Source organism: Benincasa hispida, chromosome 5 (genome assembly GCF_027475165.1).
Source record: "Benincasa hispida cultivar pf3 chromosome 5, pf3_genome.v1.1, whole genome shotgun sequence".
Lineage (NCBI taxonomy): Eukaryota > Viridiplantae > Streptophyta > Magnoliopsida > Cucurbitales > Cucurbitaceae > Benincasa > Benincasa hispida.
The window spans coordinates 6890263-6908048 of record NC_143482.1 but is presented as its reverse complement, the minus strand read 5'-3'; the positions used below and the strand labels follow the sequence as shown (position 1 = coordinate 6908048).

The 17786-nt window shown below is 35.8% G+C and overlaps 1 protein-coding gene across 1 annotated transcript; it reads right to left on the bottom strand.

The window, feature by feature from the left end:
• Positions 1–12998: 12998 nt before the first annotated feature.
• Positions 12999–14416, bottom strand: LOC150035875 (uncharacterized). Its single transcript, XM_090313492.1, has 3 exons — positions 14412–14416; positions 13602–13920; positions 12999–13445 (listed from the first exon to the last, which is right to left on the bottom strand). The coding sequence occupies exons 1-3, from the start codon at positions 14414–14416 to the stop codon at positions 12999–13001; spliced, it is 771 nt and encodes a 256-aa protein (XP_090169618.1).
• Positions 14417–17786: the final 3370 nt, after the last annotated feature.

The window sequence follows — 17786 nt, the reverse complement described above, 5'->3', positions numbered from 1 at the left end:
TTCTAAGTATTATCACTGCATTTTCTACTTGTTAGCCCTTATAATTCTAAATAAAAGGCTTATAATAACTGGCATTTTTGCCAGTTATCAGTGAATTTCCTTGAATCCTTGTCAGTTTGAAAATCAGAGTTAGTGTATCCTATAAGGATCGAATCCTTAGCACCATACACGAGCATATAGTTTTTCATTCTTCTAAGATACTTAAAAATAACTTTAACCATCTAGCGATCAAATCATGGATTGGATTGATATCTACTGACTACTCCCACTGCGTAGTAGATGTCGAGTCTAGTACATAACATGGTATACATAAGGCTACCCACTGCAGATGCATAGGGAATCTGTCTCATCTTCTTAATCTTTTGAGGTGTATGAGGACACTATTCCTTAGACAAGATAATTCCATCCTTGAAAGGTAACAAACCCTTCTTGGAATTTTGCATCGAATATCTGACAAACACTTTGTCAATATACGATGCTTGAGACAAGGTTAGTGATTTGTTATTTTGATCCCTTATAATTTGGATCCTTAGAACAAATTGTGCTTCACCCAATCTTTCATTTTGAATTAAGCAATTAGCAATTTTTTAATAGTAATCAGGTAACCTACATCATTTTCAATGAGTAGGATATCATCCACATACTATACAAGGAAAGCTACTGAACTGTTGATGATCTTCTTGTAAACACAAGTTCATCAACATTTTGATCAAAGCTATAAGATTTGACTGCAACATTAAACTTTATATTCCAAGATCGAGATGTTTGTTTCAATCCATAAATGACCGATTAAGCTTACAAACCTTTTGCTCTTGACCTTGTTCATTGAATCCCTCTGGTTGGGTGATGTAGATGGTTTCGTCAAGATTACCATTCAAAAAGGTAGTCTTGACATCCATTTGTCATATCTCATAGTCATAATATGTGGCAATAGATAAGAGAATCAGGGTAGACTTAATCATAGCAATAAGTGAGAAAGTTTCTTTATAGTTCACTCCTTTAACCTAGATATAACTGTTTGCTACTAGTCTAGCCTTAAAAGTTTGCACCTTTCCATCTACAACCAATTTCCTCTTGTAGATCCATTTGCAACCTATGGGTTTAACTTCATCAGGTTGATCTACAAGTTCCCAGACAGAATTGGAGTGCATAGACTCCATTTCTTGATCCATGGCCTTGATCCATTCATCTCTGTCAACATCAACCATTGCCTTTTTGTAAGAAAATGGATCCTCAACATTATCATTTAATATGAAGGTTTGAGTTTCTATTAAACCCAAATAGAGAATAAATTGGGTTATAGTCCTCCCACTATGTTGAGACTTTCTTAACACTTGAGAAGGATATGTTTGACTAGATGAAGCAACATCAACAACCCATGTTGAAGTGCTCACCTCTTCAACAATTCTTGTTGAAGTTTCAATAGTTTCTCTGGAAATTTCTTTTAATACTATTTGGCTCCTTGGCCTATGTTATTTAATGTGGTTTTTTTCCTAAGAAAGTAGCTTTTGTCCATACAAGTACTTTGTTTTCTTTTGGATTGAAAAATAGATCACCTCTCATTTCTTTAGAATAACCAACAAATAGGCATAATCTTGAATGTGGTTCCAGTTTCTTTGGATTTACCACAAGCACATGTGCTAGACATCCCTAAATCCTAAGATGTTATAAACTACTTTTACGACCTCCCCATAATTCAAAAGGTATTCCAGTAACACTCTTTGATAGAAGCTGGTTTAAAAGGTAAGCTGTAGTTTCCATTACATAACCCCAGAACGAGATAGGTAGAGAAGCATAGCTCATCATAGAGCGAACCATGTCCAATAGGGTTCTATTTCTCCTTTATGATACACAATTTTGTTTAGGTGTACCAGGTGCTGAGAGTTAAGATGTGATTCCATGTTCTATCATATAGTTCTAGAATTCAATATCCATGTACTCTCCACCTCGATCTGATCGAAGTGTTTTAATATTTTTACCTAACAAATTTTCAACTTTAACCTTATACTCTTTGAACTTTTCAAGTGTGTCAGACTTATGTTGCATTAGATAAACATGACTATATCTTGAATAATCATCCGTAAAAGTGACAAAAATATTCAAACCCTTCTATAGCTTTTGCACTCATCGGACTACAAATGTCTAGATATATAAGCCCCAAGGATTGTTTGGCTCTATAACCTTTTCCAACAATAGATTGTTTTTTCATTTTTTCCTCTAGACAAGATTCACATACAGGCAAAGAATTTGCTTCTAACTCATTTAGAAGTCCATTCTTAACCAACCTCTCAATCATATTGAGATTAATGTGACCTAGTGTTAGATGCCAAAGACGAGTATTATCTTTAAGAAAATTTTTTCTCTTCTTAGTTTTAGTGGTTGCAAGTGTTAAACATTTCAATATTGTAAAGCATTTTAGATACTAACGACCTTAGTACATATAAGTTTCTTTCGTTTGTTGCAGAACAAATATCAATAACATTTTTCAAGACAGACACTTTATCATGAATAAAAGATACATTAAAAGAGTGTTTTAACAAACATGAAACTGAAATCAAGTTCCTTTTAAAATTAAAAACATAGTAAACATTGTCTAACAATATAAACTTTGATTAAAAAAATAACTTCAAAATCCCGACTACAACCATCGAAACAACCTATCCTATTCCAACCCGTAGAGTCATCTCTCCTGCTGCCAGCAGTTTCCAGGAACTAGTTTCCTGCAAAGAAGTACAAACGTGGTTAGTAGCTTTTAAATCAAGTATCCATGTATGGTTATCATTTTCCATCAAACACATTTCTGGAACCAGTAAATGATATTTACCTTCTTTTTCCTTCTTTCTCTCGGCCAAATATTTTGGGCAATTCCTTTTCCAATCCCTATCTTGGTTGCAATGATAACAGGTTCCTTTTGCAACTTTGACATTCTTGCCCTTTTGGACAGCAGCAACAGTGGTGCTTTATTCCCCTTTCCAACCTTCTTCTTTTTCCATCTCTTCACACCAAATGAAGAGGGAGGCACAAATTTAGTTCCAGAAGTTGAAACTCTGATGAACTTTCTCTTGTTGGAAAAGGAAACATTTGCCTCCCCATTATTTCTTTTGGCTTTCATTAAAGACTAAAAAATCTGTAGCTCGTTAAGGAGGGTGGTGAGGTTGTAGTTAATTTTGTTCATAACACAATTGCTACGGAATTGTAGAAAGCTGTCTGGCAGCGATGGCATGATAAAGCTTACCTGATTGAGCTCATTTTTTAGACTTCCATTCATCTTAACGGTATTGAAATGATTCTAAGGACATGTTCCCTAACAGACAATCCTTTAGCCATCCATGCACTGAAGATAAACTTAAGAGCATCATGCATGGCTTGTGAGGAAGGTTTTCCAAACATGTCAAGCAATGATTCCATGATCTAGCATGCAGTGATCATGGTGTCATGCTTTTTGGCCAGGACTTCAAATAAGCCTGCTAAAATATAGATCTTTGCCTTATCATTAGTCTTGGTCCACTTCTCATAAGCATCACGAACACTTCATGATGCGTTGTGCCTAGGGGCTGGAGGACATTCCTCTGTGAGAAGAAATTTGAGGTCATTCACTACCAAAACCATATTCATCGTATTTTTCCAAGTTGTGTAATTTTCGGTAGTTAATTTTTTAACGCTAGGCAAAGTAAAGATTGAGCTAGACATGCTGATACAAAAACAAATTATTTATAGTAGGCACTTGTGCAAAAATTCAATTTTCATTTTAATCTGATCAGTTTAGAAAAATTTAATGAACCCTAACATCACTAAATTTTGCGACGATACATTCAGTGATTTGAAATAAATGTCACCTCAGGGTGTATAGTTATTCCTTATCACTGAAGTGAGACACTCTTAGTAACATATTATCCCAAAATAACTTCTTATTCATATAATATTTAATTACCATTCATTTGGTCAATAAATCATTAACTGCCTTAATGCTTTATCGTAAGTGTAACTCTTCATTTTCCACCCTATAGCCCCACTCTAACCAGTTTACCTTAGAAAAGAACATAATTGGTGCAATTGATTATAGTTGTCTTATCCATTTCTGGAGTTTGTAATGCCCTTCTCCCATGCAAATACCTTCATAAGGAAGGGTGCGCCTAGGGCACCACGAGGTTGAGCATGAAAGAAACATTACAAATTAACGAAGGAGATTGCAAGATATATTGTCACACATTCTTCTCACACTTACTATAAACACTTCTCCATTCACCTTGATATTGACCAATGCAAATACCTTCCTAAGGGAGGGTGTGCCTAGGGCACCACGAGGCCGAGCATGAATCTCACCTTGTGAACTCTTTAGGAGAACGTGGGTGGAAAAATGACATATCATATATATCTTTTTCTTTTCACTAAGTGTTCTACCTTTTGGGTTTATTAACTAAGAAAAAGTAAGGCTAAATTATTTTAACTAAGTCCTTGTTAAATTTGCTCAATATAACGCTTATATTGAATAGTTTAACAATATATGTTTTTGTTCATTAAACTTTTTTAATAAAATTAATCACTTATTGCATGCTTATAAAATATTTGCCCAATTTACCTTCCAGATCTGTTCCGAGGTAGAGGTGTTTGTGTCTGTTAGCTTAAAAACCTTAGCCTAGACAAAACGTTCCTTAGATAAAGGTCTCTTATGGGTAATTATTTATAAATTTAATATTTTAGCAAAATTCATTTTAATAACGGGCATAAATGCACGTTATTACAGCGCAAAGTTATAAAACAATGAAGGATTGCGATGGTAAAAATATATAAAATTGCGTCCAAAAGTATTGAGTTTATAACATTTCTATCGCATTTGTCCATCGCATTAAAAAAGAGTTAACTTATGTATTTTGTGTAGAAAATGCGTTGGCGCAGGGCAGAATTGCGATCCAAAGAAATTAACGCTCGAGCGCATTAAGAGATTACGACCGCAAGGCTATGCGATCATTTGCATTCGTGAAAATATGCTCAGGAAGGTGGGTGCATAGAGCCAGAGCATCAAAGTGAAAGCTTAATAAATCACTATGGGACAGAAAGCTGATGATGGTCGATTCTGAATTAAGTTGACAAGCTGTTAACGACATTGTAGCAAGTACACTCAACTTTTCAATGACAATTATTCAGCGCATCAGACACAGAATTAATGACATCCCATCAGTGCAATCATTTGAGAGAAAAAGCTCTTCACCCTGAAGCTCTATAAATATCGAAGGCCACCTTCGTTGAAGGAGTTCTCCGAGTTCGGTTTTTCATTCCAGCTGAGCCATATAGAAGATAGTTAGCCTTTGTTCTTAGTTTCCTTACACTTAGAAGGCGGAAGCGAGAGAAAGGAAAAGACGTCGGAAGATCATCTTAGTCAGCTCGAGAGAGTGCCAGGGAGCGTGGAAAACAGAGAGAGGGCCACTCTTGCGAGAGCAAGAATATCTTTTGAGCAGAGTAGAGAAGAAAGAAATTGGGAAGCAAGAAATTGCTACCAAGCTCTTTATCTCTATTTCACGTTGTCATTCTATATTTCGATTTCATATATAGAATGGAACTTTCATTTCTACATCTGTTCACTTTCTTTACAATACGCATGAATAACTAAACTTTTGAATGGATTGAGAAGTACTTAGCTAACATGACCTAAGATATTCATTGCATACAATCATCTTGTCTTATGTTGCGTCCATCACCCTTTAGAGTTACTCGAGAGAGAGTCTAAAGAAAGAACCTAAGACTTGAGAGAGTTAGGTTAGAATCTAGACTCAAGAGAGTAAGATTAGATCTGCATAAGCAAGAGATTGAGACTTAGAGATAAGCTCTATTTGCCAACATGCATCGCATGCACCTTAGAGATAGGTTATGGTAGTATGCGGTCGCCTTGTGTATGTGTGTGTCATTCATCATCGCATAGACAAGAATAGAGGCTTAAATGTAGGTCCTATAGACACCATCGCATACATCACATGCGTTCTAAAACTAGAAGCCATAGCATTTGCATTGAGAGTTGACTTGCTGTTGTATATATGTAGCATGATTGCATAACACGAACGCAATCTTAGGAAGTGTTAGCTAAAACCCTTCTCAACCCGTTCCCCCACATACTCATCGCATTTTTTGTATTATTAACTCTTTTCTCAACTCTGCCACATAAACTTTATACTTCAAACAACATGCCAACCAACACATTGTTTTATTTGTCACCGCAAAGAGATCTAAAATTACCATCGCATACAGTTTCCTTAGTCCCTGTATTCGACCCTAGGCTTACTAGGCAACTCAGTAGGATTTATACTTGGATCTTACTGAGAAAACTTGCATGCACAACACATATTCCACCATCGCATTCTACACCATTATTTCATCGCATTAACAAAACGCATCACTTATCTTCAAGTTCCCCAGCTTTGCAAGACCATCACCTCATTGCATGGAATGCGTCCTGTTGCAAGCCATTATTGCATGTCATCTCATCGCAAGCCATCTTGCCGCACGACAGAAGCAAATACTCTGTCTTTCTTTGAAAATCTGGGCACTGGACAGCTTTGTTTCTGATCCTGAATGACAAAAAAAGTATAGACTCGTATACGAAAATAAAATGCACAAACAATAGGCCCTTACATTGATCAAATCAACATAAAATTTTACAATCTATAGTGTTAATAAATGAACTTATCTTTCAAGAAAACCTCATACATTTTCAAGCAAAATGCAAAAAAAATAACCCACCTAATGAATTGATTTTTATTTCAAAAAACAGCAAATCCAAATGCAAGAAAACATTGGCTCTGATACCAATTAAAGGAATCGAATTCCCGTGGAAGCATGTGAATGCCATGCATTTAGAAATTCGTTTTTATGGAAACAAAAAAAAAAGTAAAATAAAACATGCATTTGTAGGATAAACATTCAAACAAAGCTATAAGCATGCTAGAAAAGAGAAAAAAGAGAAGAAATCAAAACTCACCGTTGTTGATTCTTCTAGCTTTCCTCTTCCATTATTATCAACGATCTTTAACTTCTCGAATGAAGAAGAACACCACTAACGAAGTTACCTTGCTATTCTCTAAGATTCCAAAGAACTTGGAAGAGTGGTCTACAAGAATTTTTCAGGAGGATGGTAGAAAATTTTTAGAGAGAAGTTAGAGAGAAGGTAGAGGCTTGGAGGCTAGGTCTTTTATGTAAGAAAAACCCCCTTTTGCTCTAAATGGGCTATAAGGATATATTTATATGGAGAAGGGTTAACACATTCTCCAAGAATTTCCCTTTATACCCATAGTGCTAATTAATTAAATAACTCTTATTTAATTAATTGACATATTAATTAAATAACCATATATTAAATTCTATTTAATATTGATTTAATTAATAATAATAAATATCATATATTTATACTGACCTTCAATCTCCATTATTTCTTAATCAATTAATTAACCATTAATTTATCAATTAAATGACTATATTAAATCATATTTAGTATAAAGTTAATTAACAATTAAATATCACATATTTACATATATACATCTTTTTATGAATCCAATTCATATAAATCTAATATTTGAATCTTATTCAAATATATCTCTCTTACATAATTTGGATTATAGATCATATCTATAATTAACCATTATATATTAATCTCATTAATATAAAATTCCCTTATTTAATTTGAATAATTTAAATAATTCATCATTACTATCTTTTAGTGAGCTAACAATGGGACCTTATGGACCTAAAGATTAGAAACTTCGATGATATCAAATTAATTGATTAAACTTCTTTAATCCAATTAATCAATATTCATTAACTATCGATCACTCCACTATAGATCGATAGTTGCACTTTTTGCATTGTAGATATATTTAATCCTTTTATCTCACGGTTACCATAAAACCGCCAATAACATCCCACTCAATTGGTTATTAGAAAAAAAGAGATAATTATCAAATAATTAATAATATTATAAATAAATATGATAACCAACTTACCATATTATATTTATAACCTATAGTTTTAATATTTCATCTCATGAAACATACAAACCATAGTTCTTTTTCTATTTTATGGTACTTAATGCAAATCATATTTACATTAATCCTCCACTTGATCAATTTCATACATCGCACCAATTATATCATATATAATTGAATTTCCTCTTGTCAATTTGAACATTTCAAATCAACCCCAAGAACTGATTCTCAACTTGAATCCATTGAGCTATAAGGGGACCTTATGGACCTGTAGCTTGAAGCTCCAACAGTATGTGAATAACTGGCTAAACTATTTAGTCACGGGATCTACCATCCATTAACTATCGAGCACTTCACTAAAGACTGACAACTGCACTCTCCTCACTACAGATATATTTTATGTCTATATCAACAATCAACATGCGATAACCCTTCACAGATAGTTCATAAGTCCATATCTGGTCACTCTCACCCATACTAATCAAAGGACCGCCCTTAAAGGCAGAAGTTCTCAAAACGCTTAGGATTAAAGTCATGTCACCTATGGTCGTTTAGGTGAGATGTAAGTCTCAAGTATCAATGGCGTTATTTAAAGAGACAAATCATCTCGTGGTCCACTCTTATACAAACTCTTTGTAGAGGACACCTCCACTCGCATCTTATACAAACTCTTTGTATCCTTAATTCTTATACTATAAACCTTTTTAGGTTATTACTTAAGGCAGGATCCATTTGTATATCTCATATACATGTTTAAGTTTATATACAATAACCATGGATCTCTATTTATTGGATATGAGTAAATGCAAAATAAAATAACTCTTATTTTATTCATAACAATGTGTACAAATTTACAAACTACGAGACTTCGGGAGAATTAGGACATCAATCCCAATAATCTCCCACTTATCCTAATGCCTCGAGAGACTAATGTACAATACATGAAAAATACAAGTACAATATAAAATAAACTACGGCATACTCTATAACCCAGTATCATCTCCCATTTGTCCTAGACAAGATGCCATATATCCCGTAGACCTAGACTCTCCAGATGACCCTCAAACACTTTAGCCGTGAGAGCCTTTGTAAACGGATTAGCAACGTGGTGCTCCGTCGCGATATTTGTGACTATCACATCACCGCAATGCACAACTCCCTAATCAAGTGATATTTCCGTTCTATATGCTTGCCTCTACGATGACTCTGAGGTTCCTTCGAATTTGTAACAGCCATGTTGTTATCATAATAAAGAGTGATCGACAAAGTCATATTTGGAACAACTTCCAAATCTATAAGGAATTTCCTTAGCCAAATAACCTCTTTAGCTACTTTACAAGCGACTACATATTCGGCTTCCATAGTGGAGTCTGCAATGCATCCTTGCTTGATGCTTCGCCACACTACAGCCCCTCCATTCAGAGTGAACACTGACCCTGATGTCAATTTCCGAGAATCTCTATCAGTCTGAAAGTCAGAGTTTGTGTATCTTGTAAGGATTAGATCCTTATCTCCATACACGAGCATGTAGTCCCTCATTCTCCGAAGATACTTAAGAATCGTTTTGACTGCCGTGTAGTGATGTAATCCTAGATTGGACTGATAACGACTGACAATTCCTACTACATAGCAAATATCAGGTCTGGTACATAACATTGCATACATTAAGCTTCCAACAGCTGAAGCATGGGGAATCTATCTCATCTTCTCAACCTCTTAAGGTGTCTTAGGACAGTGATCCTTAGAAAAAAGGATTCCATGCCTGAAGGGTAATAAACCCCTCTTGGAATCTTGCATCCTGTACCTGATCAACATTTGATCAATGTATGATGCCCAAGACAAGGCCAACCTCTTGTTCTTACGATCCTGAATGATCTGGATCCCTAGAACATACTGCGGCTCTCCTAAATCTTTCATTTGAAATTGGGCGGCTAGCCATGTTTTAATGTAAGTCAGAAAGCCTACATCATTCTCAATGATTAGGATATCATCCACATACAGTACCAAGAAAGTTATTGAGCTGTGGATGATTTTCTTGTAAACACAAGGCTCATCAATGTTCTGATCAAAGCCAAATGAGTTGACCACACTGTCAAATCTAATGTTCCACGATCTAGACGCTTGTTTCAACCCATAAATGGACCTATTAAGCTTGCAAAGTCTTTGCTCTTGATCTGAGACAATGAACCCCTCTGGTTGAGCCATGTAGATGGTCTTCTCAAGATTACCATTAAGAAAGGCAGTCTTGACGTCCATTTTCCATATCTCATAATCATAAAATGTGGCTATTGACAGGAGTATCCTGATAGACTTGAGCATGACAACAGGTGAGAAAGTTTCCTCATAGTCTACACTCTCAACCTGGATATAACCATTTGGCACGAGTCTAGCCTCAAAGGTTTGCACCTTTCAATCCACCTTCGTTTTTTCTTGTACATCCACTTACACCCAATAGGTTTTACCCCATAAGGTTGATCCACAAGTTCCCAAATGTTATTGAAGTACATAGACTCTATCTCATGGTTCATCGCTTTAATTCACTCATCTTTGTCAACATCATCCATTGCTTGCTTATAAGACAATGGATTCTCGACTCCATCATCAAAATGATGTTCTAGGCTTCAATCAAACCCATGTAGCATTCTGGTGGGTTCATAACCCTCCCATTACGTTGAGGCAGTATCAACTCTTGACTAGATGAATTGACTTTAACAACTCTTGTTGATCTGTCAGTCTATTCAACAACTCTTATTGAACTCTCAGTAGTCTCACTAGAAATCTCATGTAAAACAAGCCTACTCCGTGGCTTATGATCCCTGATGTGGTCTTCTTCCAAGAAGATAGTGTTTGTAGAAACAAACACTTTATTCTCACTTGGATCATAGAAGTATCCACCCTTCATTTCCCTGGGGTAGCCTACAAAGAGGCAAACTTTCGAATGTGGTTCCATCTTCTTCGGGTTAGGCAGAAGCACATGGGCGAGACACCCCCAAATCCTCAAGTGGTGTAAACTACTTTTACAGCCTTTCCACAACTTAAAAGGTGTGTCAGGAACACTTTTCGAGGGAACGTTGTTCAAAATGTAACATGCAGTCTCCATAATAAAACCCCAAAATGAGTCTAGAAGATGAACATAACTCATCATAGACCGAACCATGTCCAACAAGGTTCTGTTTCTTCTTTCTGATACACCATTTTGCTGAGGTGTACCTGGGGCCGAGAGTTTGGACGTAGTTCCATGTTTTATCATATAGTTCTTGAATTAGAGGTCCATATACTCTCCACCACAATCAGATCATAGTGTTTTTATCTTCTTACCTAAAAAATTTTCAACTTTAGCCTTATACTCCTTGAACTTGTCAAGAGATTCAGACTTACGTTGCATTAGGTAGAGATACCCGTACCTTAAATAATCATCTATGAAAGAGATGAAATATTCAACCCTGACATTCATCGGACCATAGAGGTCAGAATGTATAAGCTCCAAGGTTTCCTCGGCTCTGTAATCTTTTCTAGTAAAAGGTCGTTTGGTCATCTTACCTTCAAGGCATGATTCACACACCGACAAGGAGTTTTCTTCTAAATACTTTAGAAGTCCACATTTCATCAACTGCTCAATCCTATTAAGGTTGATGTGACCTAACCTTAGATGCCAAATATGGCCGTTTTCCTTAAGAGAAACCTTTGGTCTTTTAGCTATTGTCGCCGTACTAAACATTTCAGTATTAAGCAAGGCTTTTATGACTTACGGCCTTAGTACATATAAGTTATTTTCCATTGAACCAAAATCAACTTCATACCATTCTTGAAAATAAACATTTTACTCTCAGAAAAGGAGACGGTTTAGCCTTGTTCAATAAGACAAAAAACCGAGATTAAGTTCCTCTTGATATGAGGAACTACAAAAATATTATCCTGTAACATATAACGTTTCTTGTCCAAAAATAACTCCAGCCTGCTTACAGCAATAGGAAACAACCTCACCAGTACCAACTCGAAGAGTCAACTCTCCCTGTGGCAACGTTTGCCAGGAACTAAATCCTTGGTAAGAGGAACTGACGTGATTAGTAGCACCCGAATCAAGGATCCAGGCAGAATCATCATTCTCTATAAAAAAAAACGTCTTCAAGACCAATAAGTCATATTTACTGTCTTTAGACTTCCTCCTCTTTTGGGGAGTAGTGGGATCAGTATCAGAATCTAAATAAGCTTCAAGTTCCATTCAGAGAACACTTCTTATCTATGAACTTTAACAGAGTCAGCAACACTTGCTTTCTCTTCCTAGAGGTTAACTTGGGAACCGACACGACTGGTGTCTTTATCATCCATCCCTTTGTGCTCGAAAAGTAAGAACTGACGTTCAAACAATTCTTGCAACGAGTCCATGATCTCTCGTGCAATGACCATGTTCTCAACTCTTTTGGCCAAAGCATCAGGTATGCTAACCAAAATGTGAAGTCGGGCTAATAAGTTAGCCTTCATCCACACCTCATATGCATTACGAACACTTCGCGGTGCATCAAGGGTTGGGCCAATTCGTTTCAAGTTTTGTCATGCATGCATAGGCACAAAGCTATCTATTTTAAACATGAGGCAGACTTGGAACAGTCTTATGAACCCTCAGTTTGTTTTCCCCCTACTCCGACTCGAAAGATTTGGAATTACGTTTCCTACGCAGTGGCATTGTCATAAAATGGAGTGGTCAACATCGATCTACACATCACTCTTATTACATATTGTCTTTTCTCTTCTCCTTTTTAATCTTTTTTTTTCCAATGGAGGGGAAACTTTATCAAGGAAGACAACTTTCATTTTGGCTTGCCCACATGGATTATGTGAAAGATATCCAACTACGGGCCGACTTCCCTTCAAAAGTGTCTAAGCTTACTCATTCCTCTAGGGCACTTTATCTCAGAGGAAAACTACGGGTGTCATAGTCACCCTAGGTTAATCATACTCTTGAGGAAGAGGAGTAAACATCTCTTTATTCCCATTTCTTTCATTTTTCTCATCATCATTATAGATGTCTTAGACTACTTTCTGTTCAAGATAATCAAACACGTCAATCTGGCAAAAAGACTGCACATGCCCATTGGTGGGAGACTTCATAGCATAAAAAATATTAAATTTAACTACTTCACCATCGAATTCAACAGACAAAGTACCTTCATCTACATCAATCTTGGTTTTGGTTGTTTTCATGAAAGGTCGACCAAGCAAGATCGATGCAGATGAAATGGACGTAGGTACTTCCATTTTGAGAATGTAAAAATTAACAGAGAAAAGAAGGTCATTAACTTGCACAAGGATATCTTCTATGATTCCTAATGGATGAATAAATAACCTATCAGCTAATTGTATTACTACTTCAATCTCAGTTAGGTCTTTTAATTTTGGTTCTTGGTAAATGGAATATGGCATTACATTAATGGATGTACCAAGATCTAACATCGCTCTCTCTATTTTTTTTCTTCTCTATCACACAAGGAAGAGAAAACATATATGGATCCTTTTTGTTTTTCAGGAAAATTCTTTTGAAGGATCGTAGATCCTGATTGACTTACCACCATCCTCTTTTTCCCTTTTGCTCGTCTCTTTCTCATGCACATTTCCTTAAGAAACTTGACATACTTTGGAATTTTTTTTTACAACATCAAGGAAAGGAATGTTAATTTCCACCTTCCTGAACGTCTTCAATAGCTCCTTATCCTTGTCTCCCATGAGCTTTTTTAGCCTCACAAGCTTGGAAGGAAAACGTGCTTTAGGCAGATAAGCATTTAATGGAGGAAGAGGGTTAGAGGATACTGATCCTCCATTTTTCTTATCTGGTTCTGGTTTGATTGTAGAATCTGAAGAAGTGCTTTCTCTCTCTTTTATCTCTAACTTCATTGTTTCAACAGGTGGCTCCAACTCTTTGCCGCTCCGGAGTTTTACGGCATTCACATTCTCCCTAGAATTCAATTCTAGTTAAGATGGGAGCTTTCCAGACTGTCTCTCCAACTTGCACACTGAGGTGGCTAGCTTAGAGACTTGAGTCCCCAAAGTGTCAAGGACATTCTTTGTGTCCTACTGAAATTTAAGAGATTAGTCAGTTCGACTTTTCATAATGTCTTCCATGGACATACCTGAGCTAGAATAAGCTCCATGACTAGCTTAAGCTTTCTCGTTCTGTCCGCCCCATTTGATGTTTAGGTGATCCCGCCACCTAGGATTGTAAGTCTGACTGTAGGGCTCTCATCGTCTGTTTTGCACATTGAAATTATACCCTCAAACAACATTTATATCAGATATCGTCCCTTGTGGAATACTTGGGAAAACATCAGTTGTGTGTCCCGTTCCATGACACACTTGTCAAACAACAGTAGGTTGCCCCTTCTTCGTGTTTTCTAACTATTTCACAATAAAAACAAGATCAAATATTTCTTTATGGAGTTCACTTACCTCATTAGCTGATCTCACACTAACAAAGGCTATTGTTCCAAACTGTTGAGAGTTGGAAACCATGGTTGCTATCAGTTTCATCACCTCAGTGGGGGTTTTTGTTGACTAAGGCTTCTCCTGCAGCTGCATCAATGTTGTCTTATCAGTCTGCATTAGCCCCTCATAGAAATACTGAATCAGCACCCGGTCTGAAATTTGATTTTGAGGGGATTTTGCATATGTCTTCTTGTAATACTCCATGTATTCGTGAAGCATTTCCTCTTTAAATTGCATTATATTGTAGATCTTCTTTCTAATGCTAGTATCTCGAGATGCAAAGGAAAACTTCTCCAAAAACTGCCTTTGTAACTCTTCCTAGGATGTAATGCTCCCTGGTGGTAGGATGTAGAGCCACTTCTGGTCGTCCTTCAACGAGAAGGAAAATGCCCTCATGTTGATTAGTTCTTGAGTTATCCCATTCAGCCTTATGCCATCGCACACAACATAGAACTCTTTCAGGTGCTTGTGCGAATCTTTTCCTGGTAGACCAGAAAAGGAAGGGAATAAATGAATTAATCCAAAATTCAATTCAAAACTACCTGTTGTTTTTGGATAGGCAGTGCAAAGGGGTTGTTAAGTAGAATCAGGTGCTGCAACTCCCTAAGTGTCTTTTCCCGTTCAGCCATGATTGGTGATGTGTTTTCAATAACACCTTCTTTTTCAGACTCTTCTTTTGACGTGTTTTCAACACAGGTATTTCTTTCAAGTTCAACTCGTTGTCTCCTTACTCTTCTGATTCTTCGCTCTTCCTGGTAAATTTCTGCAAAATAGAATAACTTAAAGCCCTCGAGAGTGTTGGTCATACATCAAAAAGAGAAAATGGATTAGCAAGAAAGGAACTATAAGCCTAAAAAATTAAGAAATCTGTTGTCTCCCAGACAACGGTGCCAAATTTGATATGGTCTAAATCTTATGATGTCACTCCCAAAAGACCACCAATCAAATGTTTTTTATAATTCTCCAAACAAATAACTTATACTAACTAGTAGTGCAAGTGAAAAGTCTGGGGTCAATCCATAGATAGTCGATTTAGATTTCTTAACCTCAAAACTTATAGGATGTGACCGAGGGTGGGGGGAGGGAGGAGGGGGGTTGTGAAGATGATTAACGTAAATTGCATGAAAATTAAAATGGTGCGGAGTAAATTAAATGCACAGAGTGAATTGAGTGAATTTTTGTATGAAAGTTATCAATCGAAACAAAACACTTAGCTTGGGTTGGCCTAGTTTATTCCATTCCCTTTTAATTCTATCATGGACAATCATAAGATTAGTGTGAGATTTTCCAATTAGAACTTAGCCTAATAGATTATAATCCTAACTGGTAGTCCTTAAGATCAAGTTAATTTATAGAATGAGCAAGAATCCTCCACTATTCAATAAAATAACAAGCATTAAGTTTAAGGGCAAAGCAAAGCCGAATAATTGATTTCCATCGTCTCAACTATTCGAGTGAGATTTATCTATATTAGAAAGTAATGCTTATCAATGGAATCCCAATTTGACTTCACAAATTTATTTAAACCTTACTTCTAGGAGATTAACTACTTAACAATGACAAATTAGGGCTAATCAAAGCAATCAATCATACTAACACAACCAATTTGTCAGATTATCCCATGCAAGGTAGATTAAAGAATAAATTCAAGATGAAATCTCTAAAATTCAAAACAATCTTAGAAATATTACAGCCTAAGTCTCAAGAATGAAGAAGGAATGGAAATATAAACTACAAAATCTAAGCTAAGTACTTACCTCTTAGCCATAAATCATCATTTAAAATCAATAATCCAATTCTAATATGCTAAAAATGGCAAGAGATTACAGTATTCGGTTGGGAGGAGAGGAAAAACGATCCCAAAAATGAAAAATAGCGTGATAACGTATGTTTCTGACAGAAAACAAAATATAAAGCAGGCATCGCAGCGTTGCAACACGCGCAAGGGCGTCGCAATGCTATGCAAGCCAACGCGCGCGTTTTCGTCTGGTTTTTGTAGCGTTGCAACACTGCCCTATTTCCACTAAAAATATGAAGCTTCTATCCCCGAGCATTGTGCGATGCTCCTTTTGAGCATTGCAATGCTCTGGTTGAGCGTAATATGGTGATTCTTCGGCCTTCTTTCCCTTTTTGTGCAACTTAACTCCTAACTTGGTCGTTTTATCGTATTTTCGTACCGAACATTTCATTCAACCTCTTGTACACTTGAGAACTATAAAAACATCAATTAAACTCATTAAATAGTCTAATGATCTCGAATTAAGGACAAGAAGATGGCATATTTTTTGTCCTATTAGTATTCTTGCCTTATTGGAACTAATTTATTATTCCTACCTACTGTTTATTTCAAGCTGCCAAGTAACGTGTGGGTTTGGGAAAGGGTTTTCAGAATTAGAGAAAAAGAAACTCTGTAGTTTTTTTTTTTTTTTTTTTTTTTTTTTTTTTTGAGTGTTGTAAACGATCTTTCCATGATTTGTATCTTTAGAGAGAGACTGTTGTTGACAATTTATTGATCTAGAAATGAGAAGAAGAAGAAAAAGTCTGATATTGGGAGGTGGAGTTTAGGGGGAGCCTGAACAAGGAAAATTGCATTGAGACGGAACATCATGTTTAGGGGGAGCTTAAACCATTCACTAAATGTTAGCTATTAGTGAATCAAGATAGTGTATCTATCATATATGTGTTCCTTTATGTAATTGCTCAATTAATCCAGTGAAACTCTTATCACTTAGGCATACTGCTTCCTAGACATAGATATGATTACATCGAATTGGTTAACCATCGTTATGTGTTATCTTTCTTGTACCTCTCTTACATTATTATTTATCTTGTTGTTATTCTTGTTTGTGACATTGTGAGCAACATGAGGGAGCTATTTTTAGATTCATCCATTTTTCAGTTTTCAAAACTACGTAGATTTTGCCAACATTTTCAAAAAGTAGGTAATAATAAAAAAAAAATTATAAACAGAAGCGGAGTTTGCAAGTTTAATCTTCAAAAACTAAAAACAAATGACTAAGTCCCTGTTTGATGATCTTTATATATATATGAAAGTTAAGCTTATTTTCTCTTTATTGATTACAATGATTTGCATCTTTTCTAAGTACAATGATTGAGTTCTTAGACAAACTTTAAAAAAAGGAAAAAACTTTTTTAAAGCTACCTTTTTTAGTTTTCAAATTTTGGTTTAATTTTTTAAATCATAGTTATGAACTAGATAACAAAGGAAGAAATTTAGAGGGGAAAGTAGTGTCTGTAGGCTTAATTTTAAATAAATAAATAAATAAATAAATGATTACCAAACGAAACCTAAATAATTATCAAATTAGACCCAAATTA

Coding starts and splice junctions, on each gene's coding strand:
- LOC150035875 (XM_090313492.1), bottom strand. Junction 13,446..13,601: donor TTGTAAAAAAAAATTCCAAA/GTATGTCAAGTT, acceptor CTTGTGTGATAG/AGAAGAAAAAAAATAGAGAG.